This window comes from Saccoglossus kowalevskii, chromosome 14 (genome assembly GCF_978046115.1).
Source record: "Saccoglossus kowalevskii chromosome 14, keSacKowa6.1, whole genome shotgun sequence".
Taxonomy (NCBI): Eukaryota; Metazoa; Hemichordata; class Enteropneusta; family Harrimaniidae; genus Saccoglossus; species Saccoglossus kowalevskii.
Genome location: NC_140654.1, coordinates 4583185 through 4602107, shown reverse-complemented (window position 1 = coordinate 4602107; position 18923 = coordinate 4583185). Strand labels below are relative to the sequence as shown.

Genomic DNA, 18923 nt, shown 5'->3' with positions numbered 1-18923 from the left:
TATACATCGTTTCCTTCCATGGATACATCATGGAAATGCTGAAATTTGCTGAAAATGCTGAAACATTTCTTTGTGTGAAGTCCGATCAAACCCCGATGGCAGCCAGGTTTGTTATTAGATGACGCTTACACGCATAATCCTTCCATATTTGGAATTTGCGTTCCCTTATATGGTAGAATGACAATACTCTACAAAATTACGTCACGCTGTAACTTATGTCGTGACAGATGTATAATAATACAATATATTATTATTATTTTCAGTGTCTTGCGACTCCCAAAAGTACAGGCGACAAAAGATTCACAAAAACAAATGGACTCACTCCTAGTATTGTTTATGTTGATGTGTTTTGCTAGTCGGTGTTTCGTAGTTGTGCTCGTCAGTGTTCTGCTAGTCAGTTGCTAGTCAGTGTTTTTAGACTAAAAAAAATGTTCTAGTCCTTAGATTTTTTCTTTTATTAGTGCGTGTTGTGCCATGCACCTTTCAAAACTGACACTCATACTAACAAAACAGTAACAAAACTGTTTTTGACTTCTTCTCACACTGGTCATAAAAATATCACACATCAAGATTATATCTTTTTATTACAAAAAGTGACAATTTGTAAGCAAGTACACATCTAACCTGCATGTTTGTAGATTCAACAAAGTAAACAGTACCGCAATACTATAAGCTTTCTTTAATTAAAACTATTTGAAAATAATTGATATTTATAAGGGAAAGAGTTCCTTTTGTATCTCTAACCCTAACCCTACCCTCCAGCACTCCCCATTTAATTGTACATGCCCCTCCTATAGTTATCTAGAGGGGCATATACAAATGAATTAGGTAACTGGAATTGAGGGTTAGGGTTAGGGATGGGGGGTACAAAAGGAACTCTTGCTGAAAGCATTATTTTTAATGTAAATAAATTATCTCCACTTTATAAGTGGCTTTACTATGATCTCCTATTTGAATAATATTATCACATTGTTTTTACAGTAGTATACATAATATTCGGTGGCATTAAACACAACTCTTACGTTGATACTAATATAACACAGCACAAATTTGTAGAAAAAACTATAAAATAACAGGTGGGTAGATAATTGAGCAAAAAAAATGTTTTAAACACAATTTGCATAACAATACACTTAATCACCTGCAAAGTATAAATCGTTATGGTAATAAATTCACTTTGTGAGGAAAACTCTGTAACAGAGAAATGGTTTACTCTTTGGCTGATATAAGGCCAAAAAAAAAATTGTTTTGTTACCCTCAGCGACCGACTGACCGAATAATATGAAATGTCGGGTCGCGCTTTTTTCCCCATATACCTTGGCAATTGACAATACCCTTAGTTTTCACAAGTTTAAAAAAAAACGACCGACCAACCCAATTTTCCGCATTGAGGGCAACATAAGTTGTTGTTTTTTTTAGCCTAATTTACAGTTGTGGTACAACTCAATTCAATCAAACAAATTAACAAGCTTGTTTCTAGTATCATTGAAAACAAAACTTAATTTTATTTAAATTATTTTTGTACTTGTTTTCAACACTATTGCAGTGGAGCTTGTTAGCCCCATACTTTCATACAGGGTAGTTGAAAAGAGTTTCCTATAAGGCCCCTCACCCCTAACACTCCACCACCACCGCCCTCGTGTAATTGTAGAGGCATATACAATTATCGTAAAATTTGAGGAGGGCACAGAGGGGCAAGGTTAGGATTACAGTTATGGGTGAGAAACACGTACCGGATCATTTTTTTCAAATGACAATTCCATAATACATGATGATTAACATGTACGTGTCAAAATTACTAAGGCAGTGCTTAAATGCAAGTTTTCTATTTCAGTACTCGAAAGAAATGATTTTCTTTAAATTTCTACAAATTACATTGTACAATAACTGGTGAAATTAACATTGATTTAAACATCTGTATTCAAAATATATGCTAATGAGAGAAGCAATGCTTTTGTAGACCGAGGTACAAACATTTACTATGTACATAATTACCCTTTTGTTTTATAAAACAATTGTATTTTAATTTTTTTAAGTTTATTTTTATTGTACCTATTCCATAATTTATTGTACTAACCGCAAAAATTTCATAAAATTCAAACTGTCGATACCTGCAGATCCACTACATATTTTTCTTGTGTCGCCCAAAATCTCAACATTTGACGGTTGGAAATATCATAATCATACATCTTGCCATTGGTCACCGGTTTTCTGGAACCCTTTGGACCAATCACAGACAAGAGAACTGGTAAAAATAAAAGCCCATGTACTCCTCCCCAGAAAATTCCGAAGAACAGAGTTTTAAAAACTGCCCTGAACACGTAAGAATTTGCTGTTGACATGGCAACAATTGCGATAATTGTAGAAAGCATGCTTTGTGAGACAGGAAAACCAAGAGAATATAAGCTATAAATGGTACGGGCATCACGCGTCTCCTCAGAAGACCTAACAAATGCATACGTAAGATGTGCAGAATAGTCAACGCTGAAACCTATACAAATTACAATTGTTACCATAGAAACAAAGTCTAAGCCAACACCCCACAGTGACATATAACCCATAACACCGACTACAATTGATGCTATGGTAACAGTGATGTAAAGAGAGCATATGGGACGAGGAATCAGGATTAAAGAAACCGCCATCATACCAACAGCGGCAACTAACACATTTTGAATAACGGTGGGTAAAATAGCATCAAAATGGTCGTTGAAAACGAATGTTGGATGATAGGCAAACATGGAAATGCTGGAATTTTCCGCAATATCCCTGCATCGATGCAAGAAACCCTGAAGTTCCGTAACCTCATTAACAAAATGAGAAACAACCAAGAATCGAGAGGATACAATAGTACTGTTTTCAAAGGTGATATCCGATACATAATGTTTATACAAAGGATGAGTCAGAAAGTTACTCTTTAAATGAAATATGAAAGTTTCCTCATTGGTGTAATTTAATCCGTTTTGGTCGATGAAGACTATAAAGTCTCTCAACCATGATTGGGTAATGTGGTTGTAAAAATATTTATCATTTTCATATTTCGTCAAGACTTGTTCTATCTCATTCTGTGTCTGTTTATTGGAATATCGCTGCTTTGAATCAACAACCACCTGCACTATGGGTCCATACTCATTAAAATGACGTTCCTCCATGTTGTAATAATATGAACTGTACGAATCTTCAAGCGCTAGCTGGCGTGGCTGCAAACCCTCATGTATCTGCATACACCCCCAAACCGCTCCCGCTAGGTACCCTAAAAAGAAGATCAGCGTGAAGAACTTCATCCAAGGAAGAGTAATGAATGGGCCATAGTACTTGTCAAAGAATGTCACCATTATGTGTTCGTGTACCTTTTTATCTTTGTCCAGTTTCTTACTGACACCACCAGCGCAAAATAAGCGATAACATACCGACGATGTTTCTCTTCTTGGTACAACTTTTCGATACGTGAGGCAATGTCTATTGCTATGTTCACGCCGCCCAATGAGAGCCATACATCCAGCGAAAAAAGTAATTTGAAATAAATAATCAAATAGAATGGCAACGCCGCAATAACAACAGAATATCTGAACTGATGGAAAAGTTGAAATAGCTCCGATTCCAAACGCCAATACATCGGTGATGCTGGTAATTGTTATAGACAGTGCCGCTTCGGAAAATGTCTCCGCCATGCGATCAGCAACGCTGTTATGTCGTGATGTGGTTCGCCATGACGCTACCATTATAAACATATCATCAACCCCAATACCTACAAAAAACAAAAACATGGATTTAATTATTTATTATCAATGATTATAAGACATTTTGATATGGGAATATTATGTAAATGTTAAATGTTCAATTCGACTGATTTGTTGCTTGCTGCTCAACAAATAAACAAGCATTGAGAATGCACAGTCCCTGTTCCCTGGATGTACATTTGCTGTGATGCTATCAGTCATTATTAAGCTATGATGGGGGGGGGGGGGGGTTACCTGGTACAGGTTACAGGAAATAAAAAAATTAATATTCCTCAAATTTCAGACTTGTCTATTCACAAATTTGAATTGACGATTGAAATCTATTTGACAGACACAAGACTTTGTGTACAATTATTTCACAACGGTCAGTAGCTACTTAATCTACATGTATTACGGTCAACGAACAATTCACTTTTGAACTAATTTTACTGGATCTACTTGTATGATGGAGGAAATAAACAAGTAACTGATGAATTAATGCAAAGTGTTAGCGTACTTTCGCTAATAGAAGCACATGCCGACAAAAATGACTTGTTAGCACAAATCAACACTGGATCAGTGCCAGTTTGGCTAATTTGAAAAATTCAATCTAAACTACTAATTTTGGGCTCACATGTAGACTGGCCCAGCTGTGGCATTTTTTTCATGATATTTGCTTTAAATACTAATTTGTGATATCTATCTTATCTGTTCTGCCATGGCATTTTTAATTACCACCATGTTTTCGAGGTAGTAATTATGCTAATGAGTAGCGTGAATTGTAAGCTGCCAACCAATGAGAAGGCATGTTTAATTAATCTGACCTGTTTTACCAAACTACAGTGAGTCAGACGCTAACACATAACAGTCTTAGGCCAGAGGAACCAGAGCTGCTCAATACCAAAAGGGTAACTTGGTATGCATGCTGCAACACAGAAACGGGCATTATGGGTGTTTTTCAAACAGATAGTCAAGTCTATATGCACATACGGTGCTTAGAGTTATTAAAATCAAAAAACAAAACAAAATAAGGATATCTTTTTTCCATAATGACTGTACATGACATTCATATTTCGAGGAATCCCCTCACAAAAAGGGTTTGCTTTTGATGTTTTGTACTTGCAATTAGTTAATTTTTGCAAATGTATTTTAAGTGTGACACTCACCCGAGTGCTGTATATTTTGACTATTATCTGTAACTACTGCCATTCCCTCCGGGGAGTGAATGTGTTTATAAATTTCAAAAAATCCCTTGTATTGCACCATGGAATCATTGTTCTTGTTTAAACAAAATATGTCTATTGTTTCTCATTATGTTTTTTAATCCAGTAAAATATTGAACTGAAAATTATTTAAAAAAAAACAAACATGAGTAAGATGCATGAATTATCTAAAATGGTTGTGAAGACTAGGTACACGTACACATTCTATTTATAGAATCAAGTCAGCCAACCTGAAATTTCCATGAAACTAAGACTGAAAGTGATTTCTGTAAACTGCTTTATTTTGAAAGTAAGGGAAAATTTAAAGCATAAAGTTTGACAGTTTTCGTAATTTATATATTCAAATTGTAGGCCAATTGAGCAGAATAAATTCAATTTTTGAACAGGACATGAAAATAAGCAAATTATCATTACAGTATATCTGCCATGTCATCCACATTCGGATGCATTTTGGCATCACTTGCATATTAAGGTAGAAGCCTACTCATAAATTAAAAAACCCAGAATTTATTCATTTTGCAATAAATTATATATTGGATATTGACCTAAAAAAAGTTGGGGGTCACCAGCCTTTTTTTCGAGAAATGGATGGTTGTATTTTAGTGGAAAGTCGCCATTTTGACACTATTATAACACTTTTACCACAAGTTCCTATGGCAGAGATATTATGCAATATCTCACAATCTAGCCTGGTGACATAGGCTGAAAAAATCATATATTGTTAATGATGGGGTACCTTTTGTTGTTTTGAATTATTAAAAAAATCTGGGTTTTAAAAAGTGTCAAAAAATGCAATTTTCTTTTAACATTATGTTCTATGGAATTGTTCTAAAAATAGCAATTTTTAAGTAATATTGGGACACGTTTCTCAAAAAGCATAACTGTAACACACAAAATAATGCTATTTCATTATACCATGGGACATTAGCTTCATGATTGTACATAATAAACTAATGAACATTGTCATGCGATTTATGACCAATTTTGTCAAAAAATATGACTAGGCTTTTACCTTAATACACACACCGATGCCAACTTTAAAGACTGAGAATTGAATTGGTTAAGGAAACTTTCATAATTAATTTGATCAATGAAAACCTGTGTACAATGTAATTTATATTGTGGTGTTGTTGATAATAGGTGTCTGTTTAGCGTGGCGTTTTTGTGGTTCAAAATTGACTAAATCAACATTCTGTAACTGCCAAAAACGTGGTTGCAAAACCAAACAAATCTACACATGGTGCTGCCAAATGCCTGTTAATACATCCCTGTTCATACAGGCATGACTGTTTTTTTTATGAAATATTTATAAATATTATGAGGTTATTACGATGCGTGGAGGTCGATACTCCAGCGTACTGTCTTCATGCATACTTTGAGGTATCCTCGTAATAACCTTATTATTATACATCTTTTCCTTCCAAGGATACATCATGGGAATGCCAAAATCCAAAAAGTTTGGAACAGAATCAGCGAACTTCTTTGTGTGCAGTTCGGCCAAACACTGGTGGCAGCCATGTTTGTTTATATTATTAGAGGACGCTTATGTGCGTAATCATTCCATATTTGGAATTTCCATTTCCTAATAAGGTACGATGAAAATACCCCGTAAAATACCACATAATTACGACATGCTGTAACTTATTGCGTTACGGTGACAGATGTATAATAATTATAAATTTTTAAATAAAATTCAAATGACAGTTGACAAATCTTTGAAAATAACACAGTCTCTGTCAAATTTTTTCAACATTGTCTTTATGTGTTCAACATACACGTAAGATATAGCAAATAAAAACATAGATCACAAGTGAAAGATAATGAAAGTATATTTAAGAAATTATGAATTGTTGGTGATTTGAGATTTGTTTTTTTTCAATATATCAAGTCATTACATATAATCATGTATTGTATCAAGCTTAGCCTTTCTGTTGGCACAGATGTATCGCTTGGTATTCTATCAATGTACTTATAGAGATTATTAAACAAAGATAATCAAAAGGAACTGGCATGTACACCATAAAATAGAAAATAGCCACCAATCAACCATATTTGGTTGAATCACAAAAAAAGATGTCCACCTGTAACCCAACATGTATGATCATTATACCAACTTTAATCCTAATAGGCTCAGTCATCTCCGTGAAACAACCCTGAAGACATCAAAAAGGAAAATTTAACACTTTTACATAAAATTAGCCAGTCGGCCATATTGATTAATAACAACAAAAATGTTGGAAAAAATATTTTGATATTCTATCTATGCAGTAAAATTAAACAGAAAGGGTAATTTTATTCAAGAGAAACTGGAATGGAACTCATAAAAAAAATGGCCACCAGTCAGCAATATTTGTTCAAATCACAAAAAAAGGGCTGATTATGAAAGAAACAATTTGATACAATGCAGAAGAAAGCAATGACCTATTTAATTGTGTCAATTGAAGTTAGTATGGATGTGGTATGATAGTAGAATACATCAGTACACTGGTGTTTCTGTTCTTGCTGGTTCATTCAAGTCTTTACACTCCTATGACAGATATATGATACAAATTGAAGCCAATATATTTATGCATTTTTGTGTAGTTTTATTGAACTAGATAGGTCAATGTATGTCAGAGTTATTGCTCTGGAACAGCATTCAACAAAATGGCCATCAGTCATCCATTTTGAATCTGATCTGAAGAAAAAATGATATGAATCAAGGTTCATCATGTTCTATGTATGTGAATTATGAAATACATATTTGTGAAAAAATAATTTGAAATGTTTTAAATAAATTTGATGGGATTTGTTTTATGTGCCCATTGGCAAGGCACAGAGCCTCATAAGCATTTTTTTTCGCTAAAATATTTCACAGTACACAAGAGGGTATGCTGACCAGAAACAATTTTTTTAGCCCTTCTAAAAGGATTCTCTATTTAATGATTTTGATTTGAATATAGTTTGAGGTATTCTGAAAAAATGTTAAGTAAATTTCGAGAAAAAACATTCATGGCTTTCTCAAACATTTAGTAACAATTTAATTCTGAATATAATAATAATACATTGTAATAATTTTATTACATTACTTATGCCATCAGTGGGGGCAGTATGGTAAATAAAATAAAATACAAATCATAAAAAAATACAGCAGCTAAACTATGATAAGTTAAAATTAAATTAATTAATAATAGGAGATGTTAAAAGCCTAATAGGAAAAAATTTAATGTTAATTACAAGATTCTCCCAATGTAGAGGTGATAGTTCCCATATACATGATTTCTGTTTTGCCTTATTTAGAAACTTTGCTAGGAGTATAAAGCACGTCATTATTTTAATGAAATTGTCTGTTTTATTTAGTTTATTTTTAATTCCTATTTCTTGAAACAGCAGCTCCCCTCTTTCTTTATCAAATTCACAATCTAGGATAAAATGTTGTTAGTCCTTAACTGTAAATATGCAAATTAGTTACTGTGAATGAAAAATCAACCCAACTAACAATATAAAACTCTGAGTATTGCTAAAAAGTTAGCAATATTAATATTAGCTTACCATAACAAACTGTTAGATTTGAACTATCAATATTGCGACTTTATTTTCAAAACTGGATTGATTTTTTCGCACATAAATTTATATTGTTATATTAAAATAATTTGGCTTGGATTTATGGTTTTTAGATTTTTTTTTAATATCACCCTCTTGAGGTTTTGGAAAAGTTATATTAAAGATATTTGTAATGTAGATATTAGATATTATTACCGGTATGTAGATATCATGTAGATATTAGATATTATTACCGGTATGTAGATATCATGAAATCGACTGAACACAAGTTTCAGAGAAGTCAATGATCATACTAGAAGTCAAAGTGTACTCACCAAGTGTTAGAAACGGCATGGCAATATTCAAATGTATAAATGGTACACCACACAAACTCAAAAGACCGACGGTCGACACTATTGCCAATAATGCTGATACTACTCCCAAACATCCTAGTATAGGTTTACTAGTTACCCAGTCCATCATCATTAACGAGAGCACTGAGAACACTGTCAAAACAGCGAAGGACAGTACCATTCTTGGAATCATTCGCACTGTCATCTCGTCAAGGTCATTGGCTAATGCCTGGGACATCGTAAAAGCGAAACTGATTTTAGCTGGTTTATATTTGATTGCCATTTCAAAAAAAGATTCTTCCAGTTTACCACTCGCCAAATCGATGTCTTTGGGAGAATGTTTGAGAGGGTAGTACAGCGTTATGGCCGTCGCTGATTTCACGATACTGGTGTTGTCATAGAATTGGACACCTCCCAGGCTGCCGCCGATGAAATGTTTGGTATTTGCCTCCGACACCAAGAGTGGGTAGGTGAAATTCATAATATGTTTAGCCTGATAGTTATAAATATCAAATATTGGATTCGGTGGTACACACTTAGAATTCCACTTGGCGCATAGCTCCCCGTAAGAATACACTTTGTCGTCGCATGTTGTCTTGACAGTTATGATGTTTTTGTGGAGTTTCAATATTTCATCCAATATTTCCGCTGTCAGAATGTTTCCATCCCAGGTATCTGTAGTGACGTAAACACTGACGTATCTCCCGACGTCGTTCTGTCGATTTGGGAGAAAGTGATTATCATAATTCATCGGAAAATACATCTGGACTTGTTCCCTGTGCCTCTTCGCCGGCCCATTTATTGGAGTGAATAGGTATTCCACGTCGTTATTAAAGCGAAAACATAGACCACCTAACGCCAGTAAAAGAGAAAACGAAACTGGCAAAATTATGAACAGTAAAGGACGTTTACCGACAACGTTACCGTGGTGATATAAAATACGTTTTAAACGGTCCTCTATGCAATCAAACGCCATCGACGTCTCCCCGCCTTGACCGTAGTCTGTTTCTGACTGAGTGGACATACCTTCTGAACAGCTAGGCCGGGGCCGAATACGACATTTGATTACAGCAGAGGACACGACTAACGCACGACTACCCGAGTGCGAGATGGCGGTTCAGCTGCGTTCATTGACCCCATTCAGCTGGGCTTACGTTATTTTCTCATCCGGGTATTTTGTAAGAGTGCAGACAGACGAAGAAGCTGAATTGTTCGGGTTAGGGACGACGTCAAAAGATCAATGTCGGATAAAAAACTTAATTCCTTTAGTTTTTTTCCAAACCCCTCTACCCCCCACTGAAACTTAATTGATAAATATTGGTCATGGCGTCAGACTACATACACCATTAAATACAAATTGATAATCGGACAGTAGTATTGCATAGCAGTTGGTTGTCGGGTGGGTGTAAAAAGAGTTTACAAATGCACCTCATTTGACGCACAGATTTACACTCGAACCAAACCATTTTTTCTGTGTTTTTTTTTCCTTTTTCGGTTATTTCTGTCCATGATTGGATAGAAAAAAAACGAACTACAAATACTCCAAGATTTTTTTGACTTCATTAAAAAATAAAATCGTTTTTGTAGGATGGAAACTTTTTGAGGTCAAAACCCCCCACCTCCAAACTAAAGAGATAAGTTTTTTATCCGACATCGATCTTTTGACGTCGTCCCTTACGGACATCGAGTTCCGAATATCGAATCACAATAATGACCACGTACATATTTTACGTTCAATAAACATACATTTTTGTTTTTGTTAAACGTTCAGATTTTACTCGTATCAGTTAACCGAACATGTGCGCATATTTTAGTGACAAGCAGTGACACCATTTCAATAGTATGTGGACTTCAGTGGCGGATCTAGGGGGGGGGTCTTGGGGTCCGGATGAAAAATGTATTCAATTTGTTATTGTATAATATAAAAAAAATCATTAACTTACTCTGGCGATTTTAAAGTTTGAAAAAAAATCTTGTATCCGCCCCTGGACTTTCTTGTTGGAAAAACAGTAAAATAATATGCATAAAATGTCTTTTTATCAGCGGTTTCCATAAACCACAAAAAAAAAACATTTATTCTTTTTTCACCACATGTCACCTATTAAAATTGTCTGATATTGCGATATATCTTTGTCATATAAAAGAATGGTAAACAAAACATGTTATTTTCACTCTATTTTATTGATTGATTGATTTTCTTCAAACTGAGTTCGGTGACCCTATATTTTTAATTTATTTCTGCATCTTTTGATATATCAAATATATAAAAATAAAAAAATGACAATATTTTTTACCTTTTTTTACCTTAACAGCGTCGAAGAAATATATGGCAATTATTTAAAATCGTATTCTCACAATAACAATATTAACAATAACAATAACAATAATAATAATAATAATAATAATAATAACAATAATAATAATAATAACAATCTAAAAGAAGAATGTCTAATGATTTGTTTTAGTTTGTGGGTCAACCGATTGTTTTTCCCCAACTACCTTATTATTTTTGTTTTGTTGATAAGGTACTCAGTTTATTGTGATCTGGTTAATTGTCAGATTTAGCTTTTTAAATAAATGAATAAATACAAATAAATAAATACTTTCTTTCTTTGTTGTGTCGCTCTTATATCTGCTTGATTAATAGTCACATTCACAACTACACAATAGACAGATTAATCTTATTCTGTGCCAAGGCAGATTGAGACAAGCCAATTAAATGAGAGTTACATTTATTTAATCAATTACATTGTAATGACTATATTTATAACATTAAGCCAATCCTAAACACATCTATTGACATGGTTTGATATCTCAAGTTGTAATCGTACATAAATGAAGTGATAAATGATAAATGATAAATGAAGTGGTTGTGTTATTCCATACCAGTATATAACTCCTGGAAAGGTGTGGGGGATAGAAAGGATCAGCCTGCGATTCTTAAGTCAAAATTACTCGTACTAAAAACATTCACTGATAAAACATTGTTTAAATTTGTGATACCATCCTTGAATCTTGGCAGCAGATTTACTGCTGCCCATCAGCCCAACCCTCATAACGGCTTACTTTCTAAATCAAAATAATATTTAACATAACTATAAGCTAATAAGTATATTCATTGGTATCTACAGATAAAAATTTGCATGAATTTGATTATCTACCATGAAATGCAAGGCTAAAATTATTTTTTTGCAAAGCTTTTTGAATAAAATCAAGACTATCCCTGGTTTGTTTGACTACAGGCTACATGCCTGCTACATCAAAGACTGACAATGGTAAATAATATTGTACCCATTGTTTACTCGTATCTCTCATTCTCCTCCATCAAGTTGCTAGGAAACGGTCCCAGAAACACTTAACTTGTTCAGTTGTAGTGAATATAATACGTAAAGGTGATTGTTTCACTACAAATACAGTCTTAAGTGTATAAACTACAAGGCATGCTGGGAAATGATAAGAAAAATACATTTCGGAACTTTTTTTCCTAAAATCATAATCTTCCCATATCCAACATGAATATATATATATTCCGTTTTTAAAAAATCAAATATTGTACCCGTTTTTAAATCAGGTGATAGGAATAACGTATGTAATTATAGGCCTATCTCTTTATTGTTTCTATTTAACTACGTATTTGAGCGTCTTGTTTTTAATAAATTAAATCTTGTTGCACTTGTGAAACTTTTTATAAATGAGTCGCAACATGGTTTTATTAGAGGAAGATCTACTGTTACCAGCTTAATGTCTTACACAGATTATATTACCAACACCATTAACAACTAGCTAAACTTGGCTACACAAAGGTTGTTGGACCCGATAATGTAATAAATTCCCGATAATGTATCATTAACCGATAATGTAACACGAAATAACCGATATTGTAATAAAAACCGATAATGTAACAACTCGCAACCAATAGTGTAACAAAAAAGGCAACCGATAATGTAACAATAAATAATTGATAATGTAATAGATTTTTTTCCAACCGATAATGTAACACAACATAACTGATAATGTAATAGATTATTTTTCCAACTGATAACGTAACAAGATGATTACGGATAATGTAATAATACGTACATTTGCATTGAAATTGTTCGCATTTTCTAGAACGATATGGAATTTACTTTATTTTATATCATACCATCAAACACAAATTATTTTGATTGTTTTTAGCAGCAATTTAACTATAAAAATTACTGAAGTGTTCATACACTCTAGGAGACACGTCCAGCCTACTGATATTGCATATCTTCATGTTCAAAGTTTGATTTCGGGGTTGCCATGAAGACATTAAGAATTATGTGGTCTCCCAAGAAAATATGGAGGATCATTTTGAGAGAGTGTAAAATGTGTTTACATTTTGTGAAACGCAAAATATTATGTGTTAATGATGTGAATACCCACTACTATAGTCTTCATCATCCCACATCGGTGTACATGTGAGAACAGGCAGTGATATAACAGAAACATTTGCACTTAAAAAATAAATAAAATCGACTTCATATCGATGTCATCAAGATCAGGTTTGATAATACCTTGTACTCATTGTCATAGTAAGGTGTCGTCTGTAAATATTGCATATACAAATTGAAACACATCTCGAACCGTTCGTGGGAGTAGTCAACACATATTCCTATCGAACAATGTACACAACGCCACCACTATTTTTATGGACCCGATAAACTTTTTTGAGTCATGTGAACGACATGGAAAATACTCTTGACGGAATTGGTGATCTACAACCAAACATCGATAGAGTGTGTTTATGGTATGCATGCATAACAGTGTGTAGAGTGTAAAGCTGACAATTACTTTGCTCAAATTAACCAATTTAAAATTTTCCAAATTTATTTGTTCATACATGTGGAATAGTATATTTGAGTACAAGTTTTTGTTATATAATAACCTCGTTTTGGAAATCAGCCAAGTATCTCCTTGTACAATAAACGATCTTTCAACATTAGTTAAAATAATAGTGCCAGTGACGTACCACCCAAACAAAGATCAGTTCCAAATGACACCAACTCTGAGGCAGAATTCTTATTTTAGTTGTGAATGTTATTGTTTTTGTGATGAAAGTAACAACAATCGGGCGAAATATGTGTATTTCATGATAACCATAAAGAAAAAAAGTATATTTATAGGAATGTCAGCGAATCTTGTGTCACGACAAAACATTGACAGCGCCCTCTGATAGTAACGGAACCTGTTAACGCTCTAATATGACCAACAAATATCACTTCCGGGTCAGAAAATTTCGAGCCTGCGTACGACATGTATAACTTTCTCTGAATGTATGGGTGACATAGTAGGTCCTCACTCCCGTCAGAATACCTTCGTATACACTGATACAACTGCCAAGTTAAAATGTTCAGAGTAAATATGTTCCGCCTTTACTTTCTCATTTCACTAATGGCTATTGTGATCCATACGACCATAGGATATGGAAAGAGGCCATTATCGGATGAAGCTTATTCTACAATCCAATCTGTGTTAGATGGGTCGTTTGATGTCCCAGTATCAGACCGAACAACGACACAGAAGTCAGCTATCGTTAAATTCTATCGAGGTAAATGGGTGTAGCAACTGGATGCAAATTTGCCGAGAGTGATTGAAACGACAATTTTGGTTGTATTAGTCCATCAGCTTGGCCGGCAAAAATCCCACTGCTTGGAAATCATGCCAAATCGTATACAGTGGTGTATTTCATTTCATCTTTTAAGGGTCATCCGTTAGAAACCACGGGACTTGCACAGGAAAAAACACGGAAAAAATAGCACAAATGTTAGTGAAGAGAAAAAATCATAGTTTTTCTGCCATCGCCCCAGAGTTTCACATAGTCCACCTCATACCACATAAATGTCACGAGGTAGGCTAGCGACCGACCACAGTTAATTCACCTCGTGATGTGGGTTCTTTAGCACTTTTCAAATTATAATATCGAAATAAGGCAGCTAATGGGTTGGTGGCCTGTGCACACAATGAAATACGCAGTAATGTCGCAAAATATGTTTTAATTGTACAACAATTTTACGATATCTTTAGTACACAGGGAAACGTGAATTCGCTGTACCATAGAAACATTACCACATATAGACAACCCATATAAACATGCACAAAACTGACTGATTCAGGGTGTGAAAAGCTCCCCAACATGATACATACAGAACGACGACACTACCTAACGGGCTGTTATAAAATACAATGCTATTACAATCCCAGCACTCCCGCAAATGAGAATACAATACTTTCGCCAATAAATTACACAAATAATTACCATAAATAATATTTAAAACACAGCCAATAATCCCTAGCCTAATATGTGTGTAATGAGTGCAATAATTACCGGCTTCTGTATGGCTATAGTAGAAACGTTGCTACACGTAAACTTAGCTCGAAACCAGGCCTGGTTTCTTGTAGATTAATTCGTAAAATTACACGTAGTATACGAGTCTAGTCTGCCACTGTTCCTAAGCAAGGTCCTTCGACTAGGCGAGTAACATGCACACCACGTAGAGATGGATGTATCCTCCACGTTCACTTACACCGCCAGGCTGGCTCTGACTGTTGTCTTTCCTACTGTAGTGTCTGCCCGCCTCCTGGGCTGTGTCTACATTAACTTTTTATGACGCCACCCTGGTATAATTGTCATGACAACAAAGCATAATTAAATTCGCTTGCAGATTTCACTCAGCACAATCATTCTTAGTCACTACTAAACAGGTATCGGAGGCCAACCGTGCGATGCATAACGTGTCACATCTGACCATTCGTATCCATTTCTGGCACGCGTCTTTTGTGAGTAGAGTAGAGTCGTCACGTGTGTAAGTGTGTCAAAATCTGTTAGCTATAATAATCCTACTTCTGGCTGTACATACACTAAATGTATATCGTGACTAACTTTTCAGCAATTAACTTGTGCACGGGTTGCTCAAATATTGGTATCCCTGAAACTATGCCATTTTAGATCCCAGACTTAAAGCGCGGTGGTCGTCGCGCAGCGCGTGTTCGAATTTCATGTAAATAAACAATGTCTTCTAAACGCGTTGTACACGTCGCCATGAGTCCCATATTGAACAGGACGCGGCACGACTACCGCCCTTTAAAGGTAAAGTCAAGGCAACATAACACTACTAGATGAAAGAGCTTGACAAATGTAAGAGCAAGCAATTTACAGTTTATTTATATCACTTTTCTCTAGATAGGTACTCCGCCATCTTAGTTCTTGAGCAAACGATTATGATTAAAGTATGACATCATATCCACTGTTGTCATAAATTAGACAACGATTTCATCTATAACTTCAAAAGTTGAACTTCAAATTGGCGGAAAGTTTAGAACATGGTAACATACATGTACCAGTGCATATAAAATAGTTGTCATGGCAACAGTACTGACAATATTCATTTTTGTGTTTTTCTACCAAGTACTCAAATTTCCTTATATTGTATACAATTTATCGATGATAGGTGATATATAACCTGTTGACGACAAAAAGGGGAATAAAAAGTGTCATTCTATTTTTAACGACTAAAATAATGACTTTTATTTTGTTACGTTTGTGGCAATATCTTCACTTGATGTGTATTTGTAACATTGTAATTTCTAATTACTATGCTCACCGAAAATTTGTACAAATTCGCATCAGTATTTCTAATGTTATAGATGAAAGCATTTTTTCAATTTTGTGGTTATGATGTTACACTTTACCCACAATCCTTTGCCGGAGATTCAAGATGGCGGACTATATAATATTGATGAAAAGTCGAATATCTAGAGAAAGAAAAGGGATATACAAAAGCTTTAAATTGCATTCTCCTACGTTTGTGGAGCTCTTTCCCCGAGGAGCATTATGTTGTCTGGCTTCAAGTTGACTTCTCCTTTAACTCACTGGCGGGTCCGAACATTTGGAAACAGGGGGAGGGGGTACTGCTAAGTAACTGTCTAGTTAGTGGAATAGCCTTGATGCTTGAAACGTTTTTGCTCAAATAACCAACACCAGTTTTGTCCTAAAATAATAAAGAAACGTTAATATATGAAACTACAGATAACCTCACATGAGGTTTCTAATTTCTGAATGGATCTATTTCAAAGCATATATATTTACTAGAAAGAAAGATTAAAACAAATGATATAGTAGATTTCCTATATAGACTGACTATTGAGAAAACTGCAAGCATTGTTTCTTCAGTTTTGAAAGCTTGATCTGTCTCACTATAGTGATGTGTGTTGATTGGGGGAGGCTATCTATCTAACCAATCTATTTTTTCCGTAATAATCACCGTTTCCCCTGTGCAGATACATTTATTCTAAATATACCGCCCCATCCAGCGTATTTTATAATTGTAAGCACCATTCTGTCTACAAAATATAAAACAACAGACAATAGTCAAGTAGTGTGCAAGTAGATACTATCTACTATTATTTTTATTTTCTTAACTGTATCAGTGATGTAGCCAATATTGAGAATATCTTCTTCCTATTTGCAGGTCGTAATAAATACAGTCTACGCCATGGTAAAATTTACTATGACAACAAGCTAGTTATACGAGAAAGTGCAATAAAAACGAGAAAGTGCAATAAAAACGTGTGTAAGAATACAATCTATATTAGATCAATCACGAACTCATACACGCTTGAAAGCACGATTCACGAACAAGCCAGTTTTTAAACCCATAACCGCCCGTGGGATACAGATAAGGCACCAAATCGATCTGGTCGATATGCACCCGGATGAGCTTTGGCTTGGTAATCAGAAGTACAGATACATCATGTCACTACTTGATGTGTTCAGTAGGTACTTGTGGTTGCGTCTTTAACTTCCAAAAAGAGCGGTGAAATTGCTGATCATTTAAAGACCATATATAGAGAGCATGGCCCGCCGAGGGTCTTGCAGAATGATAATGGGAAGGAATTTCATGGAGGTGTGCTAAAGTTGATGAAAAAGCTGAATGTTAAAATCGTTCGAAGCTCTCCATATCACCCCCAAAGTCAGGGTAAATGTGAAAGAAGCCATCGTACTTTTAGAAAGAAGATTTTGTATGATGTATTACAGATGAAAGGGACAAATTGGGTGGAGGAACTTCCTGAATACTGTCACATTATGAATAATGCAGCACGGCGAGCATTAGGCTACAGGACATCGTTTATGGTTTATTTTGGACGCCAAAATAACCGAATGAAGTACAAGCTAGGTGGGAGAAATCCGAACAATATTAGAACTGAAACATGTGAAAAAAATAAAGGACGTGCTCGGAAGAAAGATCTGCACAAACTCACTGAGAAACGTATATGCATGTTTGCAAAAGTATCTCAGTCAAATGAGAAATACAATGCTTAGATGGTATCCAGTGGGATAAGACGTCGACCACCCTCAGTATACGGAATAGACGAAGAGGTTTTGGTGCGTGTGCGTCATCCCCCAAAAAGGCCAAGGCAAAACTACATCAGAAAGGGTCGGATTCTGTCAAGAAATCTACATATCGCCAGATACAAGATTATGTTGAATGACAAGGACTTTGTTAAAATTAATTGGTTTTCTGTAAAGGACATCACCAGTTTGACTCGAGCGGCTGAACGTAAACGCAAAAAAATGGCTCCTAGTCTTGTGGAAAACAAGAAGAAATACTATATTCCGCAGAGTAGAGGAGATTGGATTAACAGGTATGGATTTATCGTGCATCTGGATCAGGAGTCTAATGGCGATTGTCAGTTTTCTGCTATTGCAGACCAACTCAACAATATTGGTATTTTTCGATCTCCACAGACACTGCGACAGGAAATTGTGGATGATCTCAGAGCTCGACCATATATTGCCAACGGAACATCACTTGCTATTTGTTTGGGTATGAACAATTTGGACGCATACTTACAATCAATGTCTCAAACTGGAACACATGGTGATCATATCACTGTATCGCGAGTTTCCCAAATGTTTAATGTGCAATTCATAATATTTTTGTCAATTGGACCTGGAGGAACAAGACTTATTTCACCGTATGGAACATATGATGATAATAATCCAACTGTATGGATGGCACATGATTCAGAGAATCAAGGTGAACACTACTACAGCATTCAAGGAAATGTTATAGGTCAAAGTC

General features: G+C 35.0%; 1 protein-coding gene across 2 annotated transcripts; it reads right to left on the bottom strand.

Moving 5' to 3' along the window:
- Positions 1 to 565: 565 nt before the first annotated feature.
- Positions 566 to 9928, bottom strand: LOC100376095 (patched domain-containing protein 3-like). Of its 2 annotated transcripts, XM_085507813.1 has the most exons (3): positions 8800 to 9928; positions 3351 to 3748; positions 3208 to 3253 (listed from the first exon to the last, which is right to left on the bottom strand). In XM_085507813.1, exons 1-3 carry the CDS (start codon positions 9839 to 9841, stop codon positions 3245 to 3247), a joined length of 1449 nt encoding a protein of 482 aa, XP_085363939.1. In that variant the 5' UTR covers positions 9842 to 9928; the 3' UTR covers positions 3208 to 3244. The 2 variants fall into 2 exon arrangements, with proteins under 2 accessions (XP_077867943.2, XP_085363939.1); XM_078011817.2 differs by having other exon boundaries at positions 566 to 3748.
- Positions 9929 to 18923: the final 8995 nt, after the last annotated feature.

What these genes read in the sequence shown, in the direction of transcription:
- LOC100376095 (XM_078011817.2), bottom strand. Translation starts at nt 9,841, where the DNA reads ATGTCCACTCAGTCAGAAACAGACTACGGTCAAGGCGGGGAGACGTCG. An exon ending in CATGCCGTTTCTAACACTTG is followed by an intron (nt 3,749 to 8,799) that starts GTGAGTACACTT and finishes TGTTTTTTGTAG; the next exon opens with GTATTGGGGTTGATGATATG.